The sequence below is a fragment of the Colletotrichum navitas genome (assembly GCF_030913465.1).
Source record: "Colletotrichum navitas strain CBS 125086 chromosome Unknown LY79scaffold_8, whole genome shotgun sequence".
NCBI classification, from domain to species: Eukaryota; Fungi; Ascomycota; class Sordariomycetes; order Glomerellales; family Glomerellaceae; genus Colletotrichum; species Colletotrichum navitas.
In genome coordinates, this window is record NW_026850554.1 from 129,181 (window position 1) to 144,758 (window position 15,578).

Genomic DNA, 15,578 nt, shown 5'->3' on the forward strand with positions numbered 1-15,578 from the left:
CGGAACTCCTGCGCCGCTTCGCCATCGCTTAGGAAGTACGGATACATCGGTAATCAAACAATCAGCCGAGAAAATCAGCAGCTTGAGAATTAGTATACGCCTGGCTGGATGGGTGCTGCCCCCGTCGTCCGTTTTCTCCAAAATGAGGCTCTGCTTGGTTTTCCAAACTCTGGGCGAACGGTTAGGACAAAGATGCGGGTTTCGTCGTTGAAACTTGCAAGCGTGTCTCTAGGGAGTAAATTTGGGTTGGGCAAGCTGCACTTGCCCGTTCCATGGGAAGTGGCAGAGCTGACTTGCTTGGCCCGACTGCTTCCGCCACCACCTTCCCAAACGGCGTTTCCCCCGTGTCCCCGTCGGTTAGCAAAGTGGCCCCCTGGTTTCCTGGTTGATGTTGGTTGGTTTCTTCCAGTTGGACCAACCAGCCAATTCTCTTTACCTGCATGAGATCCCAGCCCACTTCTCTTGTAAGCAATGCGCGTAAACCAGCCTCACCTGGGGTGCTTTGGGTCCAGTATTAATATGTCGACGCAAGACACCACGATGCTGCTCAGCTACCCTCACCGTCGTCCAACGCCTTGCTTTTCGACAGCATCAACTTGATAAATAGAGATATCGACACGCAAAAACGATTTTGGTAAATATGATCAAAAGACCTTTGGACACACTCCCGGCCGAGACCCTCATCAGTATCGCGGGGTACCTCGATGGCGTTCAACTGCCAGATCTCTCGTCCTTCGCCCTCACGAGCAGAGCTTGCAACGCTGCCGCCTCGTGCTACTTGTTTCGCGATATTCATATTCGAATCAAACACCCTCGGAAGCTACAGCGAGACGTCGCAAAGTGGCTCACTGTGCTGCAACGCACGAATGCTTCACGACATGTTCGACGCCTGGTGATGACCTTCGAGGACAGGACGCTCCATCACAGTGATCTGTATTCGCCTGACCGGTTGCGCCTGACTGCCGAGACGGTTGACAGTCTCAGCTACGCTAAGCGAATGTTGCCGAACAACCGCCGTCTTCGCGATGTCTTCGTAGATCCCGAGGCATGGGCTCCCATGGTCCAGCTGCTGAAGGCCCTGGTCCGATTGACCAACATGGTCATCGAGCACGAGACCAGCTTCTCACCCTTCCTCCTGGAAGCACTTGGGACCCAGCACAACAAATGTCTACTGGATCTCAGATGCTTTGACCTTCACTGCATTGAAGGTGCTCCTCTCAACCCATACGATGTTGCTCTACTCCTGTCGCCCCAGTTACGCAGCGTCTCGATCAAAGAATACTTTCAGTCATTTACCGGCCACACAAATGAATCGGCTGTGCTCAAACTCGTCAAAGGTCTATCGCCGAGCCTCAGGACGGTTGAGCTAGAACCGGTCTTCGGGGCCCGGTATCATCGGAGATGCAACCCGGAATTCGAGAGCCAGTTGCAATCTGCGATAGCACAAGCCATTGAAGTAAACCTCAAATACTGGAAAGGCTCGGCGAGTAACATCTACGCATCCAAACTTGGCTCAATACCTTCCTTGTCCATGCAGAGGACTAGCCCAGAGAGGGTACAATCGTGGGTCGAAACTACGGACTTTGCACTCTTGCGCCATCTGAGGCTAAACACGGGGTCGAGAGAGCTGCGCTGGCTTGCGAAACACGCCAAATTTCGCTGCCTCGACAGCCTCGAGCTGCACAACAGCGGCTACATCAGCGCTCCTTCTGACACGGAAGGCTTTGACGATCTGGAGAATGCCGCCGTAGATTTCCTGGCCGTCATCCCCGCGTTGACAACGCTGTCACTCGGGGCCCAGCTGACTTTGCCAATGCTCCAATTCGCGGTCTCTCGATTTGGAAAAACACTGCGAAAACTGAAGCTTAGGCCGACTGGAAGTGGGTTCTTACCGGAGGAAGATATCAAAATCCGTGCGGAACACATTGGCCTGATTTCTGAGGCGTGTCCTTCGCTGGAAGACCTGACGATCACGGTGGCCGTTCCCTCGTTTCGTTCACAATCGGCGGAATTCACGGGGATGTGCCAGGGCATCGCACGAATTCGCCGTCTACGGAATCTTTACCTGACCCTCCGTTCGACGACAGAAGAAGATCCGATGAAGTTGAGCTTACGAAGGAGGCCTCGGATCGACCGCAACGGGCGATTCCTTTCGCCAACCTTCCCGACGGAAGAACTCACAGACACATTTGTGAGGGCAGCCTGGGACACGATCTGTAAGCAGGGCTCTCGCTTGGAGTCGATGCAGATGGATACTCTATATCGGTGGGGCGGCACGCGCAAGTCGGAAAGGGTTTTCCAGGTGCGCAGAGTTGGGGCCGCAGGTGAGGAGGCTGTAGCGGAAACGCTTTATCGACGGAATGGCATATTGAGGTGGCGAGAATGATCCTGTCCGGTATGCTTCTCGCATGACCTTTGTGACGGTGAAGGAGAATGGAATGAATGGGTGGCTGCGGGTGACATTTTTGGAGGTTCTTACGGCTGACGGGAAGCATTTTGCGTTATGGATGCCTAGGGTTATCCGAGGCTTGGGCAGCAGGCAGGCAGTACAGCAGGCAGTGCACATTCAGCGTGTGATAGATGTAGTTGAATACCATCTCTTTCACAAGGGCAGCCCACTTTGAAGTCCTACTCGACCGCCCCGCGCTGAAGCAGGCCGAAGGTTTGCCTCAGTCGTCCCTTCCCTTGTTGGTCAGCAACCCTGAATTGGCAAGCAAAAGCAGACAGCGTCAAGGGTAAAATGGCGCCGAGTCGCACTTGTCGCTGGAAAGCGGCACATTGATGGATGATGTTGGAAGTTCGGAACGGCACTGGCAGCAAACGCGACACATGGCTAAGTGGCAGACGACAGATGATGGGAACGAGCTTTCCGTCCGTGAAAGGGAGGACGACAAGATATCTTATTCGTGCGGAAGCAGTTTTGCCTAGAAATGAACATTTACCCTAGGGAAGCAAGTCTCCAAGTGAGCACCAAATATAGTCAAGGACAGTCACCACGTCGGTGGCTGATCCACGAGGCCGACGATGTGTGGTGATCGTCGCCAAGGCCAGTCTCGTCCCGCGATGGAGCCTGTCAGGGCAAAGATGTCCCTGAGGCCGATACAATCCGTCTTTACCCATTCTCATCAAAACCAGCAATCCTTCGAATAAGCACTAACCCAAAAGCATCCGGTTTGGTCATTCTCAAGGTCAGGGTAAATGAAGCAGCCTTCTTCACCACAACCCAGCAAGGGGCCGCAAGTAATGAAAGCGAGGGATCGCAATAGAAAGAAAATCTCCATCGAGAAAAACGTAAGGTTCCAAAAATTCCCTAGCCAGCACGAAGCCAACTAGGAGTGGTCATAGTATAGTTTTCAACTAGCAAAAACACGATCTCGGACGAATCCTCACTGATACGCGTAATGCCCTTGCACTCGGATGGAGAAGAAAAGGAGGAAAGAAGAATTGAAAGAGGCGGGGCGGAAGGCGAGGCTTTATACCCTTGGTCCTTTCAGGGGGGGGGGGGGGGGGGGGGGGGGCGCGCAATCAGCCGCAGTACGTACCTACTCAGATACGTATCCTCTTCAGGCTGCACAGGTACGCAGCATCATGCCCAATGCAAAACGCCATAACGGTAGGTTTCAAGATAGAAACGCAGTACCATAGAATCTCGTAACTAAGCCTCTCTAGCCACCAAGGCCGCCTCTGGCAGTAGCTTTCGTACTTAGGTGAATCAAGATGCACAAGATGGGTGTGGGAGTGGTCTTGAATACGTACGTTTTTGGGGACGGAGCCCCCACATGGGCTTTTAGGGGGGAAACAGCAACGGAGCTTGTCAGTGCACCACCCTAAGCCCGCCGGCGCCATCGTTCTTCGGTACGTACCCGCAAGAGCACCGCCGAAGCTCCGTGGCCGCCGACTTCACTTCTCGAAACCTGAAGCGCGGGGAGACACCAGATTCAAAGAACGGGAACGCTGCAAAGATATGCGATTCCCGCCGACGTCGAAACAATGCTGTCCTTTATCCTGATCCAGAATCGCCAGTACGTGTCCCATTGTTCCCCGGATCCGTCCGCAAGGGCCGGATAGGTAGAGCAACGGAGGGGGAAAAGTTGGCTGACTTTCCCGCGATCCAGGGGCAAGACCCGTCTTGCGAAGTGGTACGCGCCCTACAGCGACGACGAGAAGATCAAGCTCAAAGGCGAGGTGCGGATTCCCCCTTCCTCTCCGCCACCTTGTTCCTCTACCCCGTCAGCCGACTGACGCTTCCCTCCTCTCACAGGTCCATCGCCTCGTCGCGCCGCGCGACCAGAAGTACCAGTCCAACTTCGTCGAGTTCCGCAACAACAAGATCGTCTACCGGCGCTACGCCGGCCTCTTCTTCTGCGCCTGCGTCGATACCAATGACAACGAGCTGGCATTCCTCGAGGCTATCCACTTCTTCGTCGAGGTCCTCGACGCCTTCTTTGGCAACGTCTGTGAGCTCGACCTCGTCTTCAACTTTTACAAGGTTTACGCCATCCTCGACGAGGTCTTCCTCGCCGGTGAAATCGAAGAGACGAGCAAGCAGGTGGTGCTGACAAGGCTGGAGCATCTGGATAAGCTGGAATAATGGGCTTGGGGAACTTGAGAACAAAAGGAGGGGCCGAGGGATGTGGGACATCGCTCACGTGCATGTGAGGTGTAATCACGGTTGAAGACCCGCGGACTTCACCCGTCTCAAGTATAGGCGTACGGATGGACCGGAGTCTGGAGTTCAGTCACAAGCGGCACACGCAATCGACTTTGGCAATTTGTCAGCTATTGATATTGGGAAAGCCCCTACTGGGCTCTGAATACGAATCGCGGGGAACAGTTTATCCCGCTGAAACAAATGGCAATGAGGTGCGTCGTCACATCGCTCAAAACCTGGTCCAGCTATCATCCACATGACCTGCTAGGCCTAGGATCGAAACGGTGACGCCGCTAGATATCCTCAAGAGTCCTGGATACATGAGAGAGAAAAGAAGGATACGGGGGGTAAAGACGAAATATATGAGCGCTCCCACCTGTGCCTCTTTTTTTTTGGCTCCGTGGCCAAGAATCCCCCTTGTTTCCAACCCAACTGGGTGCGAGATTACGCAAGGTCCCAAAGATCAACCCATCTGGAAACCCTCCAGCTCCAAGCATTAGTAATTGGGTTCAGGAAAACATAAATTGAATTATAAAGAAAGGAAATCACACAGCTGGCTATCGAGCGTGGAAGATATCGAGTCGGCTTGTGGATGATTGGTAGCGATAGCCAACGCGTAACCCCATGGTCATGTGGTCTTGACAGACACAAAACTTCGCCGTCTCAAACTTGGATAAGCACGAATGGGATAAGAATATCGCTGGCAGCTTCAACCCGCAACAGAAGGATGAAAGATAGATCAACGATCATCAAACTGTTCAGCTTGATCCAGACGAGCCGCTAGCCGTCAGACTGCAAGATTCAACATCCTGACGGTGGCTCGTTCTTCTTCAGTCTCCGTGTACAAATCGACAGCATTTCTGCGCCTGACCACGTTAATGTATACGTGACTGTCCTTCTTGCACCGGAAAAGATTCAAAACGCCTGAATCATATGGCGGATCTCTCTGGAGCGACTTCAGAGTCTGAAAAGGGATAATGCCAGGATCAGAGCAAGGCTGGTCTTCGTCGATCTCACAGCCCATGCTTCGAGTTGGTTCGGCAATATCGTCAAGAAAGTCATCCATGAAAGAATCCTCGTCACCATCTGGGACTGGGTTTGCTGGAGAGTGGTATTGATCAGCGCTGGAAACGGGCGAAGCAGACGAATAATTAGGGCTATCGCTGCTGCCTTCGTTCCGTAAATTAGCTGAAGTCTCAAGTTCCGGGCACTCGGCCAACTCCCTGCCGAGAGCCTCCAGGAATGCGTTTGCCTCCGTTCCGGCTTGCTCCCATTCGGCGTCAGTCGATTCTCCCGCTGCCTTGGCGTAGCCAAGGCTAGGTACCGCTTTCTTCGAATTGACATTCGGAGCATGTTTATGATCGGTGGCGATACCATGCTTGGCAGTTGGAGAGTCGGCGGAATCTCTCTTATTGCTCTTTTGCGGTGCCTCGAAATCATCCCATGGCAGACCGCCTTCCCAAGCATCTTGTTCACGCGGCTTCTTCGGTGGCGGATGGATATCATCCCAAGGAGATAGTCGGCCATCTGAACGCTTTCTCTTGTGCAGGGAGTAAACTTTTGTCTCATTTTTGCTGACGTCCTTGTTTTCAAAAACCTCTTTAGCTTTAGTCTTACCGCGACGCCTCGATCCGTCAGGATAATACGAATCAGGGGCTTGGCGTGATCCATTGGGGCGAGCCGACGGCTCGAGGCGGCGTGGCTCATTCCTGCGACCTGGAGATTCGCGACGATGCAATTTATCACTGCAATATGGAGACTCATATTGCGGTGAGTCATCGTCATGGTACCGGGATAGACGTCCGTTCTGGCGTCCCGAATTATCCTGACGATCTGCTTCATCACGACGAACCGAAATATCGGGGCGACGGGTCTCGCCGGGACGATACGAATCATCAGGACGGTAAGAGTCGTCTCCACGAGAATACGAATCAGGATAGTACGAAAAAGGGCGGTAAGAATCAAGGCGACGGCGAGGTTCGATCGGCGTCGTGTTGCTACCGAACTTCGCAGAACACCCAACCGGCATGAGGGAGTCTTGAGACTCGTACTGACTGTCATCAGTTTGGGAATGTATATATCTGGCTCGATCCTTGTTCATGTAATCGTTGATTGTCTTTGGAGCTTGCCCGGCGGAGGGCGGTTCTATCTTTCCAGCCGAGCTGAGATAGTCGGTTCCTCCCAAGCCCCTCGTAGCAAGAGACGTCGAGTGTTCGAGTGTATCGGTGCTGAAAGTATCGAGAGACATTTGGCATGGACTATCTCGACCCTCGTCAGATGACACGAGCAGTCTTCTTTCGGAATTCTTTTCCGAAACAATGGTTGAATCCGATATGCCACGGCATTTTCCGGGAGTTGATTCGCTATTAGTGCCTAGGACGACGGACTGAGGACAATCATGAACGTAGTGGATGCGAGAAGCACCACATACGCGGCAGACGTAACCCTTTGGAGGTAGCTTGTCAAACAGAGGATTGCCATTGGTAGGGCAGTGCTTGATAAAGTGACCTGGATTACCACCAGTCTTGTTAGCAAGTTGGTGTTTCTATCAAGCAACTCTGTGCATAACTACCTGGTATTCCACAGCGCTTGCAGACGTAGTTGCCAGAAGGCATCTGAGTCTCGGGTGAAGATAGGATAGAAATCTTCTTATTGGGGGGTCCAATGGAAGAAAACCCTTGAGACTCTGGCTCTTCAGAACGAGAAAACAGTTTTTGTCGGTAACTGAGGCTCGGATTATTTGATACAGACTGGACCTCTTCCAGTGCCTTAGTGACAGGGGTTGCCAGGGTCGATTTGGTCTGAGAAAGGACTAATCTCGTTGAGTCAGCTGCTGTTTTTGAGGATCGGGAAGTGGCATGTGTGGAAGGAGGGTCTGGAATTGAGCGTGAACGAGGCAATGATTTGTAGTTGATCTCAACGTCTCGTCTGGCAAGGTTGAAAGCCCGGCTACCCTCAGGATGCTCTCTGACGTAGCGATCTTTGTGTCTCGAGAAGGCACTAAGGACGAGTCCCTTGTTGTAATTTCTGGAACTCAAGTAGTCGCAACCTCTTCTGATAGTTTCGGATGAATCCTCGTGGGAACGGTGTCCCAGGTTAGGAATCTGGAAGACTAGCCATTTGGTGTAGATGTCTAGGAGTGACTCGTCGTCAATGTACTGAGGAAATTGACGTTCCAGCTCACGTTCAACATCCTTCTGTAAAAGGCAATAGAACTTGGCCGGACGCATTCCCAATATATCCGCCTCTGAGCCTAGCATGCTGGCAGCGGACATAACTGGTTGAAAGCGAAGTCAGAAGAGGTTCATCTTTCATGGGCGAGGCGTGATATTGAACTCTTACCAGACTACCCTGAACGTTGCCAGTTTTTTGCATCCAGAAAATAACTGAGCACTAGTGTCATATGTGACTGTATTTCGAGGGGGAATCACAGCTCTCTGCCAATGCCATTCAATTTGATCTGGTAGTATGAGGCAGTGCACATAGGATTGGTACAATGCCTCGCCAACATCAACAAACTGCGTCTCCCGCAGATTAAAGACCTGATAACAAAGCTTCAATGATTTGGAAAGGATAAGTCGCTGTCGAAGGACTTGATGAAGAGGTGTTGTGAAATGAAATTTTGACCGTGATTGCGTGACAAAGCTTGATCAAGGCTGGTCAAGTTTGTCGTGATTGTAGGTCACAGCCGGGATGTTTGTGAAAAAGAGACAAACAGCAGGAGAAATTGCAAAACTGGAAAACTCGAAGAAGGTACACCAAAAGGTAGGAGGCCATGATTAAAAGATGCACCTTCCTCGTTGACTGGCCCAGGTAGGTCCCTTCCTGTCCTCCATTTTCATTCTTCAACCCAAGACAGCATGGCAGCAAGGCTCCTTCACCATGTTGCTGATCAACCATTAGCCTCATAGTCTACAAGATACGGCATAGAATGAAAGGCTTCCGTCCGCAACCAGGTGCAAGAACGTCACTCCCAACGCAATAATAGATGGTTCCGATGCAGAAAGATGCAATACGAATTAATTCCACGCCATGCCTACACCGTACTGAAAGACGCATGTCCTACAGTCTCGCTACAGCTGCCTCTAAAATCAAACTGCCCAATCTCTGGCCTGTAAATGGTATCAATTTCACCTCTTCAGAGCTGCAAATCTCCTCTCCAACTCGGTGATGTCAGGCACGCTGCCCTCCGGACCCTGAGAGTTGGGTTTTTTCTGCGCCGCCGCGTCCATCTTCTTATTCGGCTTCAGCTCCAATGAGTTCAGCGTCACTTTGGGGTGGATATTATCCGTCGTCATCCTGGGCGGCGTTACGGTTAAGGGACTGCTTGGCACCCCAATCGTCCTCGGCGGCGTGGCTTTGCTCAGCTCCTCCTGCTCTTGGGCCAGCTTCGAGCTGTTGCCCTCGGGTATCCTCACACCGATTCCACCGCTCGGACTGTCTTCATCATCATCGTCCAGCAGGTCGGGCTGCTCTTCGGTGCGGGGCCGCCTCGGCCAGTCGACGTTGTATGCTTTCGCAATCTCCTCCAGATACCCTTGTACGAGCTCCTCCCTCGGCGGTGTAACGCTCAGCTTCTTGACAACCTTCTCCGAGACCTTGCCGTCCGAATTCTCCATCGCTGACAGAACAAATTCCTTGCCGTACTTCTCGCCCAGCAGCGTCCGCACCACCTGCAGCTCCTTGATCTCCGTCTTGGGCGCGGCGTAGATGATGCTCTTGACCGCTTCCTCCAGACCCGGATCACATGTCGATCCCTCTAGTAGCCCCGCTCGCGCGATCAGAAGCTCGCAGTACAGCTCCAGTATCTCGTGCAATTCGGTCGTGATATCAGATCGGATAATGTTCTCGACGCGAATGCGCGCAGAGTCTATCTTGCCCACCTCGAGGAGCTGCGCCATGGCGCGTCGTTGCGTCTTGGACATGGACTCGTCGCGCTGTTGAACCATACGCAACCGTGCGATGGCCAGCTTGAGCTGGACCTTGAGCTTCGTCTGTCGGCGGGAAGAACACAGTTAGCCTGGCCATGCCGTCATCACGATAGCGAGGCAATGGGGAGGGCTCGCGACTCACTGTGATTGTCGGCGGGGGTGCCATTTTGTTGCCCTTTTCAATTTAATTTGAGGAGAGATGACAGAGGGTATGGATCGAACGAAAGACACTGCCCTCAAGTAAGGTAATGGGACGCAAGGCAGCCGAGTTGAAGCAGGGCAGTGACCAAGCCCCGAAGGGCTCTGGCTGCCTTATCTAATCTAATCGCCACAGGTTGGTGGGATGGCTGGAGCTTGCGCCTCAATGCGGGGTGTTTCGGTGCCCAAGACATAGCGCAGTGGGATTAACCAGGCTATGAGGTACGTACGAATAGATATATATTCAGGGATCGTTCGTTCTCGTAAGATTGTCTGCAAAAATGTTGAGTAGAGCAGCTTGTTGCAGCCTTGGTTACTTTAATACAGCTTGGAGAGTATGCCGGCGGGCAAGTGTATGTTGAAGTACAACCCAAGAAGTCGCCATCTATGCACATGGGCACTGGCGTTCACATCCATGTCGACGTGTACTTGAACCGCCATGAGCCGTTGCATAAACATTTTGCTCTGTTGAGCTACCATAGCGACTACCTAGTCTAGTCACTGACTGAAGACGGCGCATAAAGTGCACCAAAACACAAGTCCAATAAACGCCAAGCCATCGCCCACCCGTGGGTATCTTTACATCGTTGCAGTAGAAAAGCGAGTTCGCGATGTCACAGTCGTTGGCAACCCGACACAGTCGCCCTGGATATCCGCTCCGAGATATGAGGATTAAAACTAAAGGAACGCGTCAGTAAAAACAACATGCATGTGGCATAAATACAACTCACAATATTGAGAGCAGTGTGTTGCGGCAGTCTCGTTCCGTTGAGCATAGCTCGGGTCTTCTTGGGGCGCTGCTGAAGGCGTCGGAAGGCCTCCTGAACATGGCGAGGCTCAATGGGGCTTCTACCCTCACTGGGCGGGTCGAACAACCCAGTTGCCACCTTTCGCTTCTTCGATCCGGCGTTCTCGCCGCCGCTCTGTGCCTTGAACAGATCCTCCTGTTCTTTGACCTTGAGCGCGTGCTCGGTCAGCGTCTGCACCATCTCGAAAGTCAAGAAGCCCAGGATATCGACGATATCATCGGAGGGCTTGCTGTCTGTAACGATGCCAAAACCAGCCCACTCGCGGAATCGCTTGCCCTTGCGGTAAGTGAAAGAGGCCTGGCGGTATTCGGACCAAGTCACATACTCCTCCTTCGTCATGGCCTTGGTGCGCTCATCGGCCTTGCGGAGACGCTGGAGGGTGATGAAGTTCATTTCTTCCTCCTCTTCGTCCTCCTCGTCATCGCGCTCGGGAACTTCCTGACTGTAGAACGACGAGGGCTCCCAAGGGAGGCCAACCTTGGCCTTCTTGTTCTTCTTGGTAGCATCGTCAACTGGACCGCCAGGAACTACGCCTCCAACAGGGTCTTCGCCGGCACCAAGATCAGCTTCACCACCCTTGTCGTCTGAATCCTTGACGTTTTTTCTGACGTCCTTCCAAGAGAGGAAAGTCCGCAAACGAGAGACCTTGGCTTGGTCGTGTCGAATTTGGAAGATCAGATCGTTGATCGTAATGGCTCTGGCGCCGCGACGGGCTGCAAGCTCAGTGCAATTTCGAAGCTGACGAGACGTTAGCCTAGCTGAGTCGTTTTTGGCGCGCAATAACCTACGAGTTCAATGACTTGTTGTCGAACAATGTCTTCAATTATGCTTGTGGTTTCAATCGACGGCTCGGCAGTCTCGCCAGAGACGTACATCATCTTGCGCAGGACGTTAGTAAACCTATCGATCCAACCGTAAGGCGGCTTGTCGCCGCTCTCGTGTTTGAGCATGAAAGAATCAGTTTTGCTTCTGGGCTTCAAGGGTCCGGGGCGCTTGCCCTTCGCCCACTGGTGCTCTCCGCTGCATGTAACATCTAGGATGGATTTGTAACCGGACACGACAGCGATGCTCCGGATTTCATCGAACGCGGACTGGAAAAGCTCCATACTCTCGCGCTGGATGCGTGCCGCTACAGCCGCCTTTGCTCTGGAGGGTCGTAAGTGTGTCGACTTCGCTGTGACGGCATCAAGTTGTGTGTCGGAGACCCCATGTGCCAACGGTTCGGTGCATTGTTCGAAGATTCCGAGACTTGTTTCGAGGCTTCCCATGAGGTCGCTCATGGGACACCTGACGCCGTCTTGGTCGTAATGAAGCCTCCAGTCAAGGAACGTCTGAAGCTCATGGTCCATAGCTACGGCTATTCCCCTTTCTCGGCGCAGATGTCGTTTGAAGAGGGGAAATGCTTCTGTCGTTGAGAATTTGGAGTGTTTCCATTGGGTGATATCTGGCGGGCGCCTTTTCTCGGGAGGAAGCAGCAGATGAAGACGAGGCAGGTGCAGCTTCAGTAACCATCCCTCGTCGAGGACTGGGTCTTTGGTACAGCTGGCAACTACGCAAACCCCAGTGTGTCCTTCATGGTCTAGTACTGCGCTTGGGAGAGACAAGGAGAAACACAGGAGTCCATAGAGAATGGGCTTTCTTGCAATTTATCCTCGTGGTTGTGGTAGCCGTCAATTCACCATCACCAGTACCATCAGACACGCCCGTGAAGGGCCTTGTCCTTCAGATGTTCCTTGGCTGGACTTCCAAGCCAACATGTAATTTCCGCGGCCATTATCGCTAAATTTTCGAGGCAAAGGGATTGTGGCACCAATATGCTGGAGAGATTTGGCGACGAAGCGATTTTACTCACCTGACTGATCTCCTGGCGGTACTTGTACGCCTTGTCATCTTTGGACGCCATTTTGGCAAATGTCCTGAGGTACGCCCCGGGACGATTAAGAGCAGTATGGCTATTCGTACGATTATACTGTAGTAAGTTTCTTCCGTGATGTGGCAAGCAATAGCTGATGATAACGATGGATGCGCGTAAGTTTTGAACGGGGCTAGAAGGCTGGTCGAGGGGAGTGAAATCGGGCGGCTGGAGCGTAGGTGATAGAACACAGCCCAGCTCCAGTCTCTAATAAATAGCTCTTTTACTACTCTGGTAACGAGAAAAATAAAAATAAAGTTGAGCTCGATTGCGGTAACAAAATGCCAAAGATATAATAAAGTTGTAAGGTGGTATGGATGAGAGACTAGGAATGGAGGAGACAAACGGTGATGGTAGTGTCGATGGCGGTCCAGCAGCAACGCGCACAGGCCAGCATCGACAGGGTCCTGGCACGGTACCCAGTACAGGCTTCTGATTTCCGCTGACGGATAAAACAATAGCCGAGATCCGCCCAACCGATAACCTCTCAGGCCCAGATGCCGGAATCCATCAGTACTTCAAAGCCGGAATACGCGACAACTTGGCTGACCAAGAAGACGACGATATACAAAGCCAAAACTGAAGCTTTCTGACGAAGTTTCAACTTTACCAGGCGACCTACTCCGTCTCCCTTGTAATTGATGTATCCGTACGAGGGCTTACAGGCAGCGCCGCCACAACGGCCGCAGGGGCAGGTCATCCGTTTTCAAGGTAAATGTCACAGCCTATCATTGGTTGCAAAGTAGAAATCGTTCATTTGCTTCTCCTTCGGTAAACCTTCGGATTCAGAACTCGGGAAAATTCCATGAAGTTCGTCTGCGGCATATTAGTGTAGACACCCCCTGGCCTGCGATGTGAACGAGCGGGAAGCCACACAACCGATGCGGAGATTATTGTCGGGTGTACCTACCTTCAAGTCTTTGTCGAAGCTTCCGGTCCGTAATACGAGTTGGACTCAAGGATTCGGAGAAGGAAAAGTCCTTCAGAAACAAATCAAATGTCCATGAACTCGTTGACCAAGTTCACCAATTGGTCAAGGTCTTGGAACGTGGCAGGCTATACATAGCCATTCGGAATGTACAAGAGCAAATAAAAAAATAAAAAGGTAAGAAATGAAATTAATCAATTGGATAAGTAGCATCAAGCTTAGAGTTGATAAAATCATTGGGAAAATGCGCCCCAACCAGCTGACAGCCAGTGTCCGGTAGCAACTCAAGGCGTGGCTTGCTTCCACACACACTGAGCCGAGCACTTACAGGTTCCCTTAGAGAGTTGATGCAGCGGCACCTGTAGTTTGCGGCTTCAGGTTTGACAAAGAATGATAGGTTCTCTACAAGAAAGTTTCTCGGCAGCCAGCAGACCATAGCAATAACTTGGTGTATTCCATCTGGAGATCAGCGGGATGCGCAGTAGTACCCGTCGGCCAGAGCGCCGGTGAAGACCTGCTGCGGCCTCCATAACAAGGGGCCCTTCTCGAGCATTGCCTCCCGCCAGTGAGCAAGCACACCGGGAATACGGGACAGGCTAACCATGGCTATGATGATGTCCGGTTCGAAGCCAAACGCAGTGTACAGAAAGCAGCCGTAGAGGTCTGCGTTGGCCTTGAGGTTGCGACTCGTGAAGTATTCGTCGGTGCTGGCAATACGGTCGATCTCCATCGCGACCGAAAGCAGCGGGTTCGACTCGACCTTGTCCCAGTACTGGTCAATCATGGCCCGGATGAACTTGGCGCGAGGGTCGACGACCTTGTATACCCGGTGGCCGTACCCGAAAAGACGTTGCTTCTTGGCCTTGACGTCGACAATCAGCGCCGGGACGTTTTCGAGTGTTTTGACATCTTGGAATGCCTTATATGCGAGGTCGATGGCGCCGCCGTGGAGCGGGCCGTATCCGGAGACGATTCCTGAGATACAGCACGACAACGGATCAGCCAGCGTGGAGGCTGCATGCAAGAATGCAGAGGTTGAGTTGGTCATTTCTTGGTCGGCGTATAGGATCCAGAGCTTTTCGAAACACCGTACCATTTCCGCGTCAGGTTTGCCACTCATTCCTTCTTGAAAGCCCATCATCCTCAAGACATTAGCAATGAATGAAGCTTCGGGGTCGACAGGAGCGAGCCATTTACCGCGTTTGTGGCAGTATGTGAGAGCGACGACGGTGGCGAGAGCGGATATGGTGCTGATGAGGGCGTCATCAACCTTGTCGGGTTGGCCCAAGTACGCCGGACAGCCGGACTGAAGTGTGCTAATGGCTCCCTCGTCTCGGCTGGCGTAAGCGGCCATACCGGCCATGACCATTGTGCTAGTCAAAGAGTCTCTGGGGAAGGAGGTGATGACCTGGACGACGTGCTCGGGAGGAACGCAACCTGCAGCAAGCCTGCGTTGAAATTCTTTCTTCTCTACCGCGTCGGGTAGCCGGCCCCAGATGAGGAGGTGTATGGCCTCTTCGTAGTCATGATTCTTAACAAGGTACTCTATGGGGTAACCCCGAAATTGGATGTAGCCTCGCTTGCCGTCGACGAAGGTGATGTTGGATTCCACACAGGCGGTATTGCGGTAGCCGGGATCGAGGACACACAAGCCGAGGTTAATTTGGCCGACAGATTCAATGCCGCAATGAGCAGCGGTGATCTTTTGAAACTCAAGGGCGCTGACTGCATTGCGCCTGATGGGGATCTCGTAACGCCGCTTCGTACGGTTATCAAGGACTGTCAAGGTGCTGCAAGGAGAGTCGATATCATGCCGTCCGAGGACCCAATGGACTATTTGAGGAGACTTCCGAATAGCCTTGTTGACCATGACCATGCTGCGTTCAACCAGACTGAGCAGACTGAAAAAGGGCCTCAAGTGATTAAGACCATATGAGATGACCCCCATCCCGATGGTTGGGATACCGAGTTGACTGAAAATGGTCTGTACATTCCGTATCTCTGCCTGTATTGACTGCCAGCATAGAGCCTTCCAGAAGGAGTTTCCAAGTCGACCGTGATTAAATTTGGTAAAGTCTTTAAGAAAGGTCATCTTATGTTTCGATTTCTTCAAGTTATGGTACTCTGTAATTCATTCGGTTCTATGCTG

The 15,578-nt window shown here is 52.3% G+C and overlaps 6 protein-coding genes across 6 annotated transcripts; 2 read left to right on the forward strand and 4 right to left on the reverse strand.

Moving 5' to 3' along the window:
• Nucleotides 1–13: 13 nt before the first annotated feature.
• Nucleotides 14–542, forward strand: LY79DRAFT_380977 (uncharacterized protein). The gene has a single exon (XM_060552863.1). It carries the CDS (start codon nucleotides 109–111, stop codon nucleotides 442–444), a length of 336 nt encoding a protein of 111 aa, XP_060418109.1. The 5' UTR covers nucleotides 14–108; the 3' UTR covers nucleotides 445–542.
• A 98-nt stretch (nucleotides 543–640) lies between these two features.
• On the forward strand, nucleotides 641–4,591 carry LY79DRAFT_576626 (clathrin adaptor complex small chain-domain-containing protein; the record flags this gene model as incomplete). The annotated part of the gene is made up of 6 exons (XM_060559811.1): nucleotides 641–2,324; nucleotides 2,615–2,735; nucleotides 3,047–3,194; nucleotides 3,536–3,576; nucleotides 4,116–4,185; nucleotides 4,262–4,591. The coding sequence occupies 6 exons, from the start codon at nucleotides 641–643 to the stop codon at nucleotides 4,589–4,591; spliced, it is 2,394 nt and encodes a 797-aa protein (XP_060418110.1).
• An 847-nt stretch (nucleotides 4,592–5,438) lies between these two features.
• Nucleotides 5,439–7,926, reverse strand: LY79DRAFT_507967 (uncharacterized protein; the record flags this gene model as incomplete). The annotated part of the gene is made up of 3 exons (XM_060553877.1): nucleotides 5,439–6,191; nucleotides 6,269–6,648; nucleotides 7,605–7,926. 3 exons carry the CDS (start codon nucleotides 7,924–7,926, stop codon nucleotides 5,439–5,441), a joined length of 1,455 nt encoding a protein of 484 aa, XP_060418111.1.
• Nucleotides 7,927–8,670: 744 nt separating this feature from the next.
• LY79DRAFT_381037 (regulator of Vps4 activity in the MVB pathway-domain-containing protein) lies at nucleotides 8,671–9,881 on the reverse strand. The gene is made up of 2 exons (XM_060552864.1): nucleotides 9,725–9,881; nucleotides 8,671–9,645 (listed from the first exon to the last, which is right to left on the reverse strand). Exons 1-2 carry the CDS (start codon nucleotides 9,746–9,748, stop codon nucleotides 8,782–8,784), a joined length of 888 nt encoding a protein of 295 aa, XP_060418112.1. The 5' UTR covers nucleotides 9,749–9,881; the 3' UTR covers nucleotides 8,671–8,781.
• A 153-nt stretch (nucleotides 9,882–10,034) lies between these two features.
• On the reverse strand, nucleotides 10,035–12,110 carry LY79DRAFT_381164 (transcription initiation factor IID, 18kD subunit-domain-containing protein). Its single transcript, XM_060552865.1, has 2 exons — nucleotides 11,378–12,110; nucleotides 10,035–11,327 (listed from the first exon to the last, which is right to left on the reverse strand). The coding sequence occupies exons 1-2, from the start codon at nucleotides 11,936–11,938 to the stop codon at nucleotides 10,395–10,397; spliced, it is 1,494 nt and encodes a 497-aa protein (XP_060418113.1). The 5' UTR covers nucleotides 11,939–12,110; the 3' UTR covers nucleotides 10,035–10,394.
• A 1,785-nt stretch (nucleotides 12,111–13,895) lies between these two features.
• LY79DRAFT_587375 (citrate synthase) lies at nucleotides 13,896–15,377 on the reverse strand (the record flags this gene model as incomplete). Its single annotated transcript, XM_060560766.1, has 1 exon — nucleotides 13,896–15,377. The coding sequence occupies one exon, from the start codon at nucleotides 15,375–15,377 to the stop codon at nucleotides 13,896–13,898; it is 1,482 nt and encodes a 493-aa protein (XP_060418114.1).
• Between the last annotated feature and the right edge of the window lie 201 nt (nucleotides 15,378–15,578).

Bases quoted from the DNA above. Each gene is read 5' to 3' on its own strand.
- LY79DRAFT_380977 (XM_060552863.1), top strand. From the start codon at position 109: ATGGGTGCTGCCCCCGTCGTCCGTTTTCTCCAAAATGAGGCTCTGCTT.
- LY79DRAFT_381037 (XM_060552864.1), bottom strand. From the start codon at position 9,748: ATGGCACCCCCGCCGACAATCACA. The intron at 9,646-9,724 runs GTGAGTCGCGAG...TCCCGCCGACAG, and splicing joins CACCCCCGCCGACAATCACA to ACGAAGCTCAAGGTCCAGCT.
- LY79DRAFT_381164 (XM_060552865.1), bottom strand. From the start codon at position 11,938: ATGGACCATGAGCTTCAGACGTTCCTTGACTGGAGGCTTCATTACGAC. The intron at 11,328-11,377 runs GTAGGTTATTGC...ACGTCTCGTCAG, and splicing joins GACAACAAGTCATTGAACTC to CTTCGAAATTGCACTGAGCT.